This window comes from Corvus brachyrhynchos, unplaced genomic scaffold (genome assembly GCF_000691975.1).
Source record: "Corvus brachyrhynchos isolate BGI_N302 unplaced genomic scaffold, ASM69197v1 scaffold115, whole genome shotgun sequence".
NCBI lineage: Eukaryota > Metazoa > Chordata > Aves > Passeriformes > Corvidae > Corvus > Corvus brachyrhynchos.
Window position 1 is genome coordinate 20515790 of NW_008239553.1, and position 17157 is coordinate 20532946.

At 37.2% G+C, this 17157-nt stretch overlaps 1 protein-coding gene across 1 annotated transcript in view; it reads left to right on the top strand.

The window, feature by feature from the left end:
- Positions 1-17157, top strand: part of NPAS3 (neuronal PAS domain protein 3) — a gene marked incomplete at its 5' end in the record, with an annotated part of 605288 nt that overhangs the window by 540374 nt on the left and 47757 nt on the right. The window contains one exon of the mRNA XM_017741637.1: positions 10777-10895. Within this exon, the coding sequence (XP_017597126.1) occupies positions 10777-10895 (119 nt within the window). The remainder of the gene's footprint in view (positions 1-10776; positions 10896-17157) is intronic.

The window sequence follows — 17157 nt, forward strand, 5'->3', positions numbered from 1 at the left end:
TGGTGTGCAACTTCAACTTGCTTTTGAATTTTTGTCATTGAACCATTCTAAATTAGCTAAAAATTTGTTTCATAAAGAAAATTATATCTGTGTTTCAAAATATTTATAGAGTACTAGTTTGCATTTGGCACACCAATATGCATTCAGATAAGGTTTAAACTTGGAAAGTGGAACAGTTCAATAGAGCCAATATGATTGAAATCCAAAGAAGAGGATGGAAACCTCTTTGCAGTGTTAAGTAGTTGTTCACCGTTAGCAAAGATGAACCCCGATACTTGCCATGTTTGAAAACTGTAAGAGGTCAAATGGTTCCACAGTCTAACCACGCTCTTTTTTCTCCCTTTTCAGTCTGTGAACAGAAAATGTTAGGTCAGGTGGCCCTCTCTGTTTATTGCTGCTAAGCCAGTAAGCATTGGCCATTAGTAATGATCAGTCCGTGTTTGCACACGTGCACTTGCCTGGTTTAAACATATGCCCAGTAGCTACGTACTTTTCTAGACAGGTTATTCAACAAGGTTACACAATTTGTGCAAAGTGATTTTTTTGTCAGGATTCTATATGCATTGATGTAACAATCCGGTAGATACTAGCAACCAGTTACTGCCCCTTGGTTAGGCTGCATGGAAGATTCATGTATATAAAATAGTGTATTAAAGTAAACTTACAAAAGCAAAGAGCAATCATTGCAAATGTAATTTTTTCTTCCTCTTTGGGATTCTAATTTTAAAAGCATTAAAGAAGACAGCTGCTCATGCTGTGATATGCGCTAAACAGCCTGAAGGATGGAAAAAAATATATTTGTAGCTCATAATAACTATTGACCTTTCTGATATACAGTGTTCTCTGTGTTAGCTATTCTGTTCTATCAACAGTGAAGATTGAACATGACTTTTTAATAGAAAACATGGGGTTTCAGCTGCTTTCAGAAAGGTGTTTATATATTGTTATTTTGTATTGTAGTACAAAGACTAAGTCCTGATGCCCTTTGTCTGACATCATGTTTGTCATAAAAAAGCCCCACTGTTACTGACTGTTTTATATGAGGAATTGGCTCATAACCATTTTATAGTCGTGATAAAAGCATTGTTCCACTAGATCCAGACCACAGGTATTGAAAATAGAATCCCCCAAATATCCCAGCAGCACAAAAGGTATTTTCTGAAGAAATAGATTCCTCAAGTGACTGTATTTTCAGGGAATTCCACTAAGACTTCAAACACTCACTTTTTGTATTCATACTGTTGTTCCTTGGCATACTCAGGCTGCTGCATAACGGCTTGTGCTGGATGTCATGTGCTCCCAAAGAGTATCTTTATGATGCTCCTTTTTTTCTCCTGAACTTTCCTACTGCTTAGTTGCTGAGTACAGATACATCCACTAGTAGCAGCTTGACTGTGCACTTGTGTATGCTTCCCGAGAGTGGGATCATCCAAACATCAACTTTGCAGCATGAGGTAACTCAGCTGCTCTCCTTTCCCTCAGGGAAGAGCTTCACCAAAAAGCACCTCCCATTTGGCATATGAAAATCTGGAAAGCAACCTCTTTATTGTGCTTTTTAAGCCCAAGCAGGCTGGCAATGTTAAGCAACATCTGAAGGGACTTTTTAATGTTTGTTGGAGGTGTTTTTATGCCATGTGCTGGGAAGGAACTTTAGTGGGCCATTATTGGCAGCTCTAAACCACAGTTTTTTTCACAGCTATGCTCTGTAGTGTCAGTTAATGATTCACAAGTTACTAGGCAAGAGCAGAAAACTAGCAAGAAAGAAAAAATACCCTCAGTTGGTCCTTATAGCGCAGGAAAGAGGGGGAACAACATCAGCACTTAATGACAGTTTTGTGCTGAAACAAAATGCTCAAAATTTTTTATAAGAAGCTGCTCAGTAAGGATAATGATCATTTAAGTTGTGGAAACCAGCCACATCTCAAAGGAGATTAAACATCTAGTCCTCTATTCCTCACAGGACCTTAAAGCCCTTGGGGAATTCAGTGAAGTTTTTACCCTCAAAACTAGTCAGTATCTTTTTGTTTTCCTTTGTTATTTTCTCATTTCTCAGTTTCTTTTCTCCATAAACATTCCTTAACAGAGGATAGATGCACTCTTGTTTATGATGCTACTCTCTCCTAATATCAGGACCTCTCTCATCCATTGGGTGTGTCCTGTTTAAAACTTTATTAGAATTGGAACAAAGTAAGTAAACAGTAAGAAAATTATACCACTGTGCTAATTTTCTTTGGGACTTTCACCGAACCTTGAAAATATATGAGTGTTGCTGACTTCATATGAAACCAAGTCAACAGGTTGGGTCAGATTATTTATTCCATTGTTTAAAATAAATTAACCTTATGTAAAAGAGTAGAGGGAAGTTTGAGCTTGATATGCAGGATGGTTTATGTTCCACCCACTCACAAGACCATAACAGCTTTTCGAGAGTTGTTCCAGTCTATTGGAAGATCATGGGTATATTTGTGACTGTTTAGATAATGAATTGAAGCCCAGTAGACTGTAACATTTCCAAATGCTTTTCAGAGTTAAAGTTTCCTACCATGATTGGTTCTGTTATTAACAAATCTTTATTAAGTTGTTTCCAAACAGACAAAAAAGCTCTGTGTCTTTCATAGATCACTGACATACCAAAATTTGTTGTAAAATTTCTCTTTCAATGTTGCAGTGTAACAAAAATCTTATTCATAGCTTCATCCTGGCAATACTTTATTTATAGCTCTGTCCTGGCTCTTAACTCATTCTTTATTTTACCAGATATATTAAGAGTTCTGTGAGATACAGTTTACATGGGAGGTAAATTGCAAATGTTGGGAATTAATAGCCTGATAAGACATTTCTAGACTAGAAGAAGAAATAGAAGGAGATGCACAAGAAGGAAAGTTTTGAGGCATTAAATAAAGTAATAGTTGACCCTATCCTGGGTTGCATCCAAAGCAGCATGGCCAACAGAGCGAGGGAAGGGACTCTGCCCCTCTACTCCACTCTTATGAGAAGCACCTCACCTGAAGTGCTGCATCCAGTTCTGGGGTCCTCAGCACAGGAAGCACATGGACCTATATGGGAGACAGTCCAGAAGAGGGCCACAAGATGATTAGAGGGATGGAACACCTCTCATGCTAGGAAAGACTGAGAGAATTCCATTGTTCAGCCTGAAGATGAGAAGGCTCTGGGGAGAACTTAAAGCAGCCTTCCAGTAGCTAAACAAGAAAGCTGGAGAGGGATGTTATACAAGGGCATGTAGTCACAGGACAAGAGGGTATGGTCATAAGCTGAAAGAGATTTGATTTAGATTAGATATGAGGAAAAAATTCTTTACTATGAGAAACATGAACACTGTGTTTGCCCAAGAAGTTGTGAATGCCCCATGCCTGGGAAGTGTTCCAGGTTGGGTTGGATGGGCTCTGAGCAGTCTGGTCTAGCGGAAGGTATCCCTGCCCATGGCAGGGGGATGGGAACTGGATAATCTTTAGGGTCCCTTCCAGCCCAAACCATTTTATGATTCTGTGATTATTAGTCCAATGAGGGTAGTTCAGATTACTTTGGTTCTGCAAGGATAATAGAACATTCAAAAATTTCTCTGGTAATACTAGGGCATGCCTGCCAATGAGTTTTTACTTTAGTCTCTCCTACATAAGTACAGTCAGTATGTGGCCATAGTCAAATTAAAAAGCGAACAGGGTAAGCTCATTATATGTAATACTACAAGGTAACTTTCCAAAGCATAGTTTATGTCTCTGCAGATCCAGCCATTTTTGTGCCCAAACTACACTATGCATGTAGTAGTGTTTGCACTTGTAAAATCTGCAAACTAAGCATTAACAGATAAATATAGTTTGCACATTAAAATTGTGGTGCTTGTGAATGTATGGAAGTTGTGTGAAACTATAACTTATTTTGCCAGTAACTGCATGTACAATTTTGCTTATCCATTGGTAAAACAGAATTAAGTTCTCTTAGAGAATTCTGGTTTACTTTTGCCTGTAGTTAATGTTAAGTCTGGTGAATTTTGGGGAAAAGTAGAAGCACATTTCAGAGGTTGGTATAGCCACATATACCAGACGGAATGTAGTCATGTGCAACTAAAGCCCTAAACAACTGCCCACAAAGGATGCTAGCAATTTTAAAATAATGATCAGGAAGTTGATGCAAGTCTTTCTGCAGTATTCCTACTTTCTTAAATGGGACCAAGCTCTAGTGGCTTAAGTTTCCCAAAGATAGAGAACCTGTGCTGCTTGAGAGACATCCATCAACTTGGCATCCATCAACTTGGCATCCATCAATTTCTCCAGAAAGACTTGGGACTTCTGGAGGTCCTGTGTGAAACTGCTATTCTTGTACATGTCTCAGATACTGTGGGGCAGCTCACAAGAGAGCTGTAGACCAGTGTGTGGGCAATTAAGCCTTCAGTCACAGAATTCATCCCTTACATGAAGGAACTGTTCTTCTAAATGCCTTTCTAATAGTTTGACCCTTTAAACTTTATATAGTTAAGCACTAGTTTTTTCACTACTTCTTTTGGAGGCAATTTTCAACAAATAAAAATTTGGTATTAACTCTGCAAATTAAAAATATTAACTACACTATGCTGTGGCTGAACAGTTCAAGTCAACAGATTCCTGTATAATATCCAAGTTCTTTTAAATCCACAGTGTATAAAGCAGATCAGATATTAAACATGTTCTCCCACTTTCTTGGCTGTTGTAACTAAATTCACTGCTGCTTCACTGGCCCGTGTTTTGCCTGAACACACGGACTTTTATCACATTAAAAAAACTTGTATATATCTGAGTTAGCCTCTTGTTCCAGTTTCAAATATCAGCGTGCACCATTGCATGTGGACCATAGCCCAGTAATTACAGTGAATATAAAAATAATCATACCTCTAGATGTAAATATATATAACATATGCTTTAAAAATTGTGGAAAAAATGAAATAAATATATGTAATATGTAATAATAAATATATGTAATACATGTAAGGCTTCAATGTCAAATTAACTGCAAAAAATTAAGGATTTTACATAAGACAACCTAAGTGCAACTGAGATTCCAGGCCACACCATCAGTTCTTGGATCTAGAAAATCTGGAGAGATAAGGGGTAGGGGGGGCGAGGGGGATGAAGATTAAAAAAATCATTAAAAGATCTAGTTTTCAACAGAAGTCTGATAGCATTTAAAGTTTATATGCCTTTGAATTTCTAATAGGCTTATAGGTCATGAAAAGTGAATTGTCTTCATCTTGGACGTAGGGTGACAAAAAAGAACAGTTTATTATCTTGTCTGAAAACATTACCTAGATATAAATTCTTTATAGGAAGTCATCCTTCTTTCCATTTCTTTTGAAAGAGCTGCCCTGAATCTTCCCCTTTTGAGTGATGCCTTATCCAGATCCCAGCATTATTCCCTCTATGTAAAGGAAAGAATGGAACTAAGTCACTAAAGTCTGAGTCCAATTCTTTACTTCTTCGGCTTTTCAGTAAATAGCAAAACAGAAATTTTACAAGTCTTACCCAGTCACCTACACGTACAGTGAATTTCGAATCCAAATCTGGTTATTCAGGAATTCAAGTTCCTGTTTATAACTGGGATAACTTACAGCAAAAATATTTTGCCTTGGAAGAATGAATGAGCCTCTGCCAGCCACAGTGTTAAATAAATAGTTCACATAGTCCTTGATTTTGCAAGATGCTGAGCACACTGGTGAGACCAAGAGAGCACCTATAGAATTTGCCAGCTCTATTCTTGTTATTTGATCTCCAGGCAGGCTACCAGTGTCCATAAATAGGCCTAGGTGGTTCATCCAAATAGTCCAGGAATCTCCAGCAGTTTCCTAGAACAAATTTTAGCTTCCAGGACTTGCCCATGTTCAGCCTGCAATCAGCCTGAACCCACTTCACTTAAAATCATTCATTTGCACAATTACTAAGTATAGCAACTTGCATGTATTGGAAATAAATTGTCTTGTAGCTTTTGAATTTTATTTGTTGGGCTAGTAGTTGTGAAAATCTATCTTTTCGTTTATAAAATGATCAAATTTCACTTGTAAGATACTGAGACAAAATGATCTTGGCAATAGTGATTTTTTTGAGAGTCACTTTTCTGGTTAAAGACAGTTAAGTACTCAAGGTTAAATTTTCTTAGTCTTTTAATGCCTGGTTACAGACAATAAACTGCACAGAAGAAACAGAAACATTTAAAAAATGCATCTAGTCCAACTGAAAATGATAGATTTATATTACCTAATTATTCATGTGAACATAATGATTCTCAGTTCCCTATACAAAGGTTTATATGACTTTAAGAAAATGTGAGAAGAGGTTTGCAAGTGTAGAAGATAACAAGAAAAGAGCTCCCTTTTTCTTACCATTTTGTATGTTCTCTTATTTTGTTTCTCTTTTAAGAGCTGGCTGTATAGTTGGTGTTTGAGAATGTCTCTTTAAAGCTGTATGGCCATGTGTTTTCAAGGAAGTGAGATGAAAGCCAGATGAAAGCTTCCTAAAGTGCTACAAAATCCAGAAAATAATTTATTTTAAACCATAAGGGGGCTTTTTCCACCAATCTTCTTAAATTCCTTGTTGGCATTTGGTTTTCACTCTATAACTTCCTGTCTTCCTATCAATGAGAAGCCTAGCTTTTCTCTGTTTGGCATGAAAAAATGCATTTTTGTCTTCTCAATTATTTTTAATGCATGTCAAGACAAAAACCCCAGAAGTTGGTGAGCATTATTCAGCCTACTGTGGCAGCTTTTTGTTATTTGAGACATAAATCAAATGTGGAACTTCTTTTTTTCCTGGGGGACAAATTGTTTATCTGAATTTGAATGTGCTTGCTAGTGACTCATAGGGACAGTACTTGTGCTATTGCTGTGCAAGAGCAATTATTTGCATTGGTTTACATTGTTTTGCTCTACAGCATTAGTCAGACTGCACACAGGTGTACAGTACCTCTGCAGATCCCTGCAGCATTAGAGGCACGGACCTCAGTCCTCCAAATAGCTACGGGCATGTTTATGTCCCACCAGAACAATCAGAAGAATTCTTCCAGCATGTGAAGTTAAACGGTGAATGACTGGTTTGTAGGATCTGGAGCCAAGATAATTCCCAAGGCAAAGTCCAGTGAAGGATCAGAGGTACAAGGTTTGTTCACAAAGAAATGCTTAGAATCACAGAATATTCTGAGTTGGAAGGGACACACTAAGATCATCAGGTCCAACTCCTTAGTGAACGGCCCATTCAGGGATCAAACCCACAACCTTGGCACTGTTAGCACCATGCTCTGACCAACTGAGCAAATCTCAGTAAGTTAAGAAGATAACAAAATAGTTTTGTGAATTGGCTGCTGTTTCATACTATCTTCCCATTTGCCTCTGTGGCTCTTACTTAACCTTTTTAACATTTGTGACACTTCCATATGGGTATAGTGGATTGCAGCTTTTCTCCCTTTGAAATGGAAAATGCATTCCTTGTGTCTAGAAATCTCATCCTGCATTATCAGCTTTGGGAGTGGAAAGAGACGAAGTTTATTCCTTTAGTAGTATCTGTTGAAGATGTTTAAGGGCACACAAAGGCAAGTGCTTTCCCAACAGAGTACACAATTACCTGCTTTGCAAAGACAACCCAGACTTACTTTTTATACTTCTAAGCCTGACAGTGTAAAATACTTTCATTCACATGCAGTAAGCCTTGACTTTTATCACATAATTAGCATTCTGAACTCACAGTTTCAGAAGTTTATAACTCAACAGTGGGTTTAAACTCAGTAAATTCAAGCCAGAAGCCTTACTTTTCAGTGTAAAAAGACACCTTTAGTTTCTACAGTATCAAACCAAGTGGACCTTGTTTATTTCAGGGTTTTTTTAAAGGTTTTAGATTACAAATAAAAATCAAAAATTAATTGCTAGAGTTTCATTCAGGTATTCCTCAGATTACAAGTCTCCTTGACATAATTGTAAAAAAATTGAAGAGGTTTAGTGATAGGCATTTAAAACCAACTACTGAGAACTCATAATGGACCCTATTCCATCTATTCCTGTGCAAACATCACTGACATCGATGGATCTGTTCTATACACATCCTATTTTTAAAATCCTGCATGCATGATCACTGTCAGCATTGTTACAGTATCTACTGTGGGTGGGTGCAACTCTGAATGCAGATTTGCACTATGAGCCCTAATGGTTCTCTCTTGAGAGAAATTCAAAATGCTGTTTGGGACTTTTAGGTAACTAATCCCATCTCACACATACACTCTCAGGTACTTTTTGTTAAAGGAAATCAAACACTTCAGAATACATATTTATATGACAAATGCTATTCCAGTCTGTGGGATAAATTTTGTGCGTTTTATAACATTCACTTACAGAGATGTATAGGTTTGTACATAGTATAATAAGAGCAAAATGATGTTAATCTTATGACATATTATTAAATGAGCCCAAAAAATGTCAATGTCAAGTACACTTTACTGTATGTCAGGTGTTATCTTTTCTTTCATTTAACTGTGTATGAAGAGAAATTTTAATTTCAATTTTTTGGGAATGGTACATACATATTACAGCCTGATCTTTTCTCGAGCATAAGATATTGTGTGTTTAATTAACATTACTTCTGTAAGTTTAGGTAATTACCGTTAGAACACAGGAGGACATATTGTGCTTATTGCCCGTGCTAGAGCATAATGTGCTGGACTACAACAACTACACTTGTTAAGCTGATTTTAGCATTTCTTCACACAGCAGGAAGCAACCATGCTGTGGTTACTTAATGTACTTCTTAACTACTGCACTGTACTGTACAATAAAAATAATAATTAAATATGATCCTCATCTTACCAGTACTGCTGCTGTCTGGGTGACTTTGGCTACTGTTTCAGGGTTTCACTGTCCTGTACCCTGAAACATATCTCTCCCTTCAGAGTTTTATTTCTTATGTGATATTGCTGAACAGAGCTGAATTTTTTGAGGACAGGTTTGTTGCATGGATTGTGATGGCTTCACATTTGTTCCGGTCTCCAAGGACCTGCACCAATAAATGTGAAAGAGACAACAGCAGAATGGCATACTTTCCCATTTCCACCAGGATGAAAAAAAATACTCTAAATTAAGTCTAACCTTAAATGTATAATCTGTCCTTGGGAGGAAAAAAAAAAAGGATATAGCATCTTCAAGCTCTTGGCATCCCTTACGAGAAAAAATTGGTTCTAAGGGTCTCTGATCTTGTGTTTTAGTAAAATAGAACTGCACGGCTGACTGACAGTTCTGATCTAAAGCATTTACGTTTAAGTTTTGATCTCTCTGCTTTTGATTAAAACTAATGAGCTCATTTAATTCAAAATGGGAATCTCTGATAAGAGAAATAAGGTTGATGTGATTGGATTAGAGGGGCAAATTAAACTCTTAGAGCAGAAGTTTGTGCTTATATAGTGTATTAAAAAGCTGTTGGCGTATTATGGTGTGTTAGATGATGAGAAAAATTTCATAGTAATTCATATTTAATCAGAAGAAATGAAAGTACTAAATATAACATGGCTCTGCTTTTCCCTCGAGTGATAAAGAGCTGTACATTTAAAATGACATCGAATTCCTGCTCTCTAAAACAAAAAAATCTTAAGAGACACACTAAAGAAAGGGACACTGTTGTCAGTTATCACAATAGAACTGAAATGTCACAAACACAAGACAAGTTGACCACATTAAATCAAGGACAATTCAATATAATCCTTAGCTCACAGACAAGTTTTTACATTTCTGTTGACTGCATAACAAATGCATGTTAAATACTTAAACACATTCTATTAGCAGTTTGTATGGTTCTCTTAAACAATTGAAGTATAATTTCAATTTTTTTTTATTTCTTGTTAATTCCTCACTGAAACTGAAATTTCATTTATCTCCAATAATGCTTGTTTATTGTAAACTGCTCCAGAATTTTCCCATTAACAGTATTTGGGGATAAGTTGTTTATCAGGGCTAAAAAATAGCAATCCTAGAGATTATATAAAGAATACCTCAGTGCTGATGGTATTTTACCATGGTTTATACTAGGAATCTTAAGTATTCGAAATGGTTGCAGTTAAGGGAGTGAGAAGCACAGGTGAGAGCTATAGTTAGTTGTGAGCAAGTAATATCCCTTCAGCTGGACTAAAAAGACATTTCATTAATGACTAATTAATCACCAATAATTGATGATATGGTGACAATAATATGTGTCATTTACTTGAGAATTTTTGCCTTCAGGTTGTTTAATGCTTTATTGATAATAAAGGCCCTAATTTCCCCTCAGTAATGTGGAAACCAAGGCACACAAATCCAGCAGTGACTCACCCTAGGTATTGTTGCAGTTGAGGAGTGGAGACTAGGGAATAAAAATCTGTAGAATTTGCAGCCTGTTTCAGGAGAGAATTTCTACCTCAGTGAGACTTTGCCTTTTACAAAATACTGAAGAACAGTTTTTAAAACAGTGTCATGCACTCTAGTGATATACCCTCCCACTCCAGTCATAACTAAATAGTGCAAGAAAGAGTTAATGAGACAAATCTCTGTTAAAAATTCTATGGGAAAAATAACCTGAAAATGAGACATACTAAGTATATGTATATTTTTGTAATTTTTTTTTGCTAAATAAACATTTTCTAAATGAGATAAATTGATTACAACACTCTTAGCATCCATCAGTCATTTATTTTTAGTGAGTTCAAGGATTGCACCTGAAAAATAGCTTAGAGGGGATGTATAAAATCTAAATTATGTGTGTATGTATTTTTTCTATTCCCTAGTGGAATCTACAAACCCCAGTTTACTAACCACTGACAACACTCTAGAGCGCTCTTTTTTCATCCGAATGAAATCTACACTGACCAAGCGAGGAGTGCACATCAAATCATCAGGATACAAGGTAAGGGTTGCACTGCAGCATGAAATATTGACATATTGAAATTATGTTCATTCATGTTCCAGGAACACCTTAATAGACAGAGAAAGGAGCTATTTCACATTTGCATACATCTCGTTCCTTTGTTAAAGAATCATTAATACATATTTCCAGCCTGAGGTTTGGCTTTTGTACTACGTCTCCATTAAATTGATCGTTATTATGATAAACATTGATGATAACAGCATGATAGCCTTCAAAAGAGTAACACTTCCAAAATAAAGGTATCTTTTACCAAAGAAGGTGAGTCAGAGTAACATCACTTTTCCCACAGTGGAAAATTACTGCTCATTTTGTTAGACTGTTAGTCATCTTTAGGTTATGTTTTTCCCAGAGAGGTAGGATTTCTTCATGCAGGCAGTATGCTATTTCATTTTGCTGCCATTCCAGCTGTAGGAAACAACAAGCCACAATGAGTACTTTTCCACCATTTTTCTTTCATTGTCCGAGGGGCATCTGCTGCTGGGGATCATATTTGCTGGATTTCAGACTCTTTTAAGATATGAAAGTCTCTTGTTCCTTATCAGCAGTAATCTCATTTTTCTTCAGTCATATATCGCTCATAGTGCCTGTAGCTATCACTGGCTTTGCAGTATAGTAAAACTAGAAGGAATAGCACATTTTTAACATTGTCAACTTGTGGAATGAAATATGTCATCCATTAAGTTTTGTACAAGATAAAAGAGTGGTGCAAGAAAGTAAGTCTGAGAATGTGTGGGTATTTAAAGAAGTTGCTTGTCAATGTTCATTTAAAAGCTTTCGCAACCGTTTTGTTTCAGTTTTTAGAGGAAGATTTAGAGCAGCTTTAAAGTAAAATTCCCCAACTCAATTTTCAAAAAAATTCTCTGAGAATATAGCATTGTGGTAGCTACTGGAGAAGTAAAAATCCAGCAGAAATGTCTTCTTTGCAAGCAAGTGTCTGGGAGTCCTTCTCTTGGATGGTTTCTGGGTCAAGATGATTAAAGTAGTTGCTAGTAGAAGTTTTAAGTCCAAAGCAGTGGTTTCTTAAGGCACCACAAGTTTTGATCTGTGTGCTGTTTAATTGTCAACACCTGAAAGAATGCACTGAGTACTTGTTTATGCTTACTACTCTGGGGAGGTGTCAAGACCAGGAAGTGTACTGACACTGAAGTGTCTTAGGAGGAAGGAGAATGAATGAATGAATGAATGAATGAATGAATGAATGAATTGGCAGATCATGGAGTCACGGAATGGTGTGGGTTGGAAGGGAACTTAAAGATCATCTAGTTCAAACCTCCCTGGCATGAGCAGCAACACCTTCCACTAGCCCAGGTTGCTCACAGCCCTATTGACCTGGCCCTGAACAATTCCAGGGATGGGATATCCACTGCTTTTCTGGACAATCTGTTCCAGTGTCTCATCTGCCTCAGAGTAAAATATTTCTTCCTCATATCTAATCTAAACCTACTGTCTTTCAGTTTAAAGTCATTCCCACTTGTCCTATCACTACATGCCCTTGTAAAAAGTCCCTCTCCAGCTTTTCTGTAGGCCCCCTTTAAGTACAGGAAGACTGCTATAAATTCACCCTGAAGCCTTCTCTTCTCCATGCTGAACAGCCCCAGTTCATTAAGCCTTTCTGCCAACCTCATGGGAAAGATATTCCATCCCTCTGAACATCTTCATGGCCCTACTCCGGTCTATGCCCTTTGCTGTGTTGGAGAGCCCAGAGCTGGATGCAGCACTCCAGGTGGAGATCGCACCAGAATTGAGTAGAGGGGGAGAGTCACCTCCCTTGCCCTGCTGGCCACACTGCTTTGGATGCAGCCCAGGACACAGTTGGCTCTCTGGGCTGCCAGTGCACCTTGTCAGGTCATGTCCAGCCTCTCATCCCCCAACATCCCAAAGTCCTTCTCCTCAGGGCTGCTCTTAATCCATTCTCTGCCCAGCCTGTATTTGTGCTTGGGATTGCCCTGACCCAGGGACCTTGCACTTGTCCTTGTTTAACTTCAAGAGGTCCACACAGGCCCATCTTTCAAGCCTGTCAGGTCTCTCTCTTCCACCCAGAGTGTGAACAGCACTTTTTCAGGTCATTGAAGTTAAACTAATTCTCATGATTAGGCATGGTCCACCCAGGCTAGGCCAAAGTTAGATTGATAGAGAACTTGCTTTGCTGGATGTTTTTGATGCAATAATAATGGATAAACATAGGGAATTTATCTGTGGATTTTGTAGTCTCACATTTCTGCCAGATGTAGGTAGGAACAAAAGGAAGACATATAAGTGACTGTGTCATTCTCTCTCTTGGACTCCTGACAATCTAATGTTAGTCCAACGTCAGAACAGAACATATAGGCTGGCTTCACAAGGTGGGGTTTTTACTCATTACAATTTTTGAAATTCACAGTAGACCCTTGACTCAAAAGACATGGTAATACCTATCATATAAATACCATTTAATTTCTCTTAGAACAGCTAATGCCTCATGGAAGCGCTTAAAGCTATAACTGAGATGTCACAAGTACAGCAAAATTAGTTTTGAAAGATCAGATATCATTTTTTAGCCAGTTTTTCCTGAACACAATTAATGGATAAAAAGAAAAGGCATGATAGTCAACAAAACTGCCTGTAAATAAGACATTTGGGTTTTTCCAAAATTTTTCATGAGGCAAGTCAGCTTGAGTAAAATCACATAAACACTGTACAAGCCCTAGGCAGGTGTTAAAATAGATATGCAGTTTTTCTGCTTTTTGATGTTTTTAAGGATTTCGTAACTGGCAGTATTTGGCTGAGTTCAGCTGTGTCCAGCAATATGAATTACACTCTGACAGTTTTTCAAAAGCATGGTTATTGGCACTCTGTGTTCTATAGAAGGATCATTATCCATGGCCACGATGAGCCCCAGAAAAATAGTACATTCATTTTAGAAGGGTTGGATCAAGTGAATATCATTTTAACTGAGTTGTAAGAACTGCTTTGTTTAAACATTCTTGTCAGTTGGTGTATCAGACAAGCATAATAAAACTCAACTGCTTTAGTGAATGTCACTTTTAAGAATCTTATTCATTGATTTCTAAAAGTTCAGTACTAGAACAAACTTAAGGTCTCTTGAATTCATTAAGGTATGTATTTTATGAAAACTAAGAAAGATTCATGAGCCCTATGGATGTACATCTATAAGAAATTGTCAACAGGGAAGAATAATTGCACAATATTAACAAAGATTGTGTGAAAATCTGGCTAAATTCTGCATCAGAGGTCCCTGGAAGTACTTCAGCACTTACTCGAGAAAGCCTGTGCCAGCTGGGACCATGGGCAGCACAGTTCCTGCAGGAAATCCTCCTGACTAAGGAGCCACTGTCTCACACCTTCAGAATACAGCAGAGCACTGTATTTTCCATCTGTAAAATGCAAGGGCTCTTAGCTAACACCTTCCCTTGAGCTCTTGTAAGGGGATTAGGGGTAAGCCCCCTGAATCAGCATACAACCATTCATTGGGAGCAGTTTGCTAGGAACTGTGTTATGAGTCAGATTTTAGCTCTGTCAAAGGTATTCAACTCCCTGTGGATTCAGTCCTCCAGCAGTGACAAATTTTTTTCATCTTTGTGAAAAAAACTCCCTCTCCAGCTTTTCTGTAGGCCCCTTTTAGGTACAGTAGTTGTGTCTTGATCCAGACTCTTGCTGAGCTCAGAACCACATTGTCATTTTTCCTTGCTTTGAGGGCTGCTGGTAAATGTTTCCTGTAGACAGCAAATGATTGAGGTGGTCCACAAGGTGCTTAGTCAATTTTCAGAGTGAGTGGTCCCTGCCTTAGGAAAATTGCATAAAAGTGAAAACAGTCCAAGAATGAAATTGATTAATCATTCAGGTTGATCTAGTCAAAACTAATTTTCTATCAAAAGAAATGTTGAAACAAAAATCAGACTGATAAATGTGCACATATGTATGCCTCAAAAAGACCCTGTTCTAGACAATTCTGACACGAGATGAGCCCTGTGTATAGTCCCTTCCTGAACTGATATAACTAGTTCTGAATTACACGTAAAAATGGAGGTAATGGCCTTTTTCCATGAATTATGTTACCTTAAAAGTGTAAGTGGAAAAGTGATTACATGATTAATCCTTCCTCTCTCTTTCCCATTCATTGTTCGCCAGCACTCTCCTTGAATTAGAATTTCCCATTCTTAATGCTCTTAGGCTCAGAGGCTTGTAGGAAAAGAGTTTACATATAGTACTAGAGAGTTATTAATTTTTCAGTTAATAAATTTAAAATCTTTAAAAACCGTGAAATAAAATTTATTCAACTGATAAAACACAGAGAAAACAAATAAAAAGAAAAAAACTATAATTTCATTCACTGCAAAACTCAGAATGTATTACCATTGCAGCTGTTGTCTGAGATACATGCTGGAGAGACTTCCTGTTTGTTCTCCGCTATAAACATACCACATCTTCCTTTTTTTTCAATATTTATTTTTTCACCAGTGAAAGATGGTTTGGTATTTAATTTTGATTTTATCTTCATTTTACGTCCTTTTCCATTTGTTTTCCTCCCTTTGAGGTTCACAGTTCTGTCCACTTAAAAGTTATCCCAACTTCAATTTTTCTACTGTCTGAGTTACTCAGTCATATGTCAAAGCTAATTTTAATTCAAAATTACTTTGTTCAGGTCCAGTGATACATTTTCTACTCCTCTGCAGTATCCTATTATTGTTTTGTCATGTTTACTTCCCTGTCAGATTATGCTAGAATTTTCTCTGTTCAAACTTTCATGACCTGATACTGTTCTCTTGAACTAATGGGATCAAGAAGTAGCCAAAGCACCGAACATCATCAGAGTCAGTAGTTGCCAGCTGTTTCCAGCTCATCAACTCATCAGAAGTGCTAGTATATATCCATACATGCTCCTCTACTGTTTTATGGAGTAGCATTCTCATTATAAGCTATTACAGAGGTGGATAAGCAGACACTAGGAAATTGCCTTGTACTTTTACTGTCACTGTGGCAATCTATGAATTTGGTATAACCAACATCTGTTGCCTCTCCATCTCCCATGAAATTGGCAATTAAACATCTTGAAGACCCATCAGCAGAATTAAGGACATCCTAGAAAACCTTCAGGCTGTCCCTTCCAGTGGACATACTGCATAAAAATAAGTAAATTGCTATACTAAAAAAAAAATTGGTTTGGTAAGTTTAGTTTAGCAATTTGGATGGTTTGTTGCACATCTGATTTCTGCAGTTCAGTAATGGAGGATGAAAGTTTGGTTAGCTATACCTCATACATCAGTTGTATGAGGCATATCAAAATATTTTAAATAATACTTAAAACTCCAGAAAAATGTTTTCACAAATTAGTCTTGTAGTCCTTGTAGATGAAGAAAATTCATCTATTTTGTTCAATTAGTGTCTTTCTACAAACTCATTGAAAATTGAACATTCTCTGAGACTGCACTCTCAGATTTGCTACTTAAAATCATAAAGTCAGCATTCTTTGAATGAAATTTTGAAGATGGAAATCTAATTTTTTTGTTGAAATTTTATGCCTGTCACATTTCTACTATGAGTCTTTTTCATGCTATTCCTGCCTTTATTTGCCATCTAATTATTTATTTATTTATTTATTTATTAGAAGAACTTGAGGAGTTGGGCAAGATTTTCAGATCTTAATTGAGCACTTGAAGTGCAGGTTTTGGCAGAATTTAGATTCATTAATCCAAGAAGGCAAGAGAGTCAAAAACTGTGTTAGAAAGACAAAATTACGTTGGACTCACCTTGTGATACTGTTCTCTTGGTTCAATCCAAAAGTGAAATGATTGTTTCTCATCCAAGTGAAAGATTCACCTGGAATTCAGAAACAAGAGGTACCTATTCCAAAATCACTTTAAGGATGCAATGTATCATTGCAGAAAACCACCTTCCACTTCAGGGGGATAGGATGAAGGAGGAAAGAGAAGGCAGGGGTTTTTGCCTAAGAGTCTAATGGTTAGTACATTTTTCAGGTGTGACCTCTGCTAGAGACAGATTTCATTCCCTCCTCCAAATGAGGGAATTCACATATCCCACTTTACTGCTTAGCCTAAATTTTTTCCTCCTCTTCTAATATTTTTCCCCCTTGAAATCTTTTCTGTCAAATATTTCACTCTGTCCCAGAAAGATGTCCTGACCTTTCTCTGTAGGAAGAAAGAAAACTGCAGAATTTAGTATTTTATCACATGGTTACTGCCACACCTCTTTAATTGAATGAAGAAGGAATAAGAAACCAACA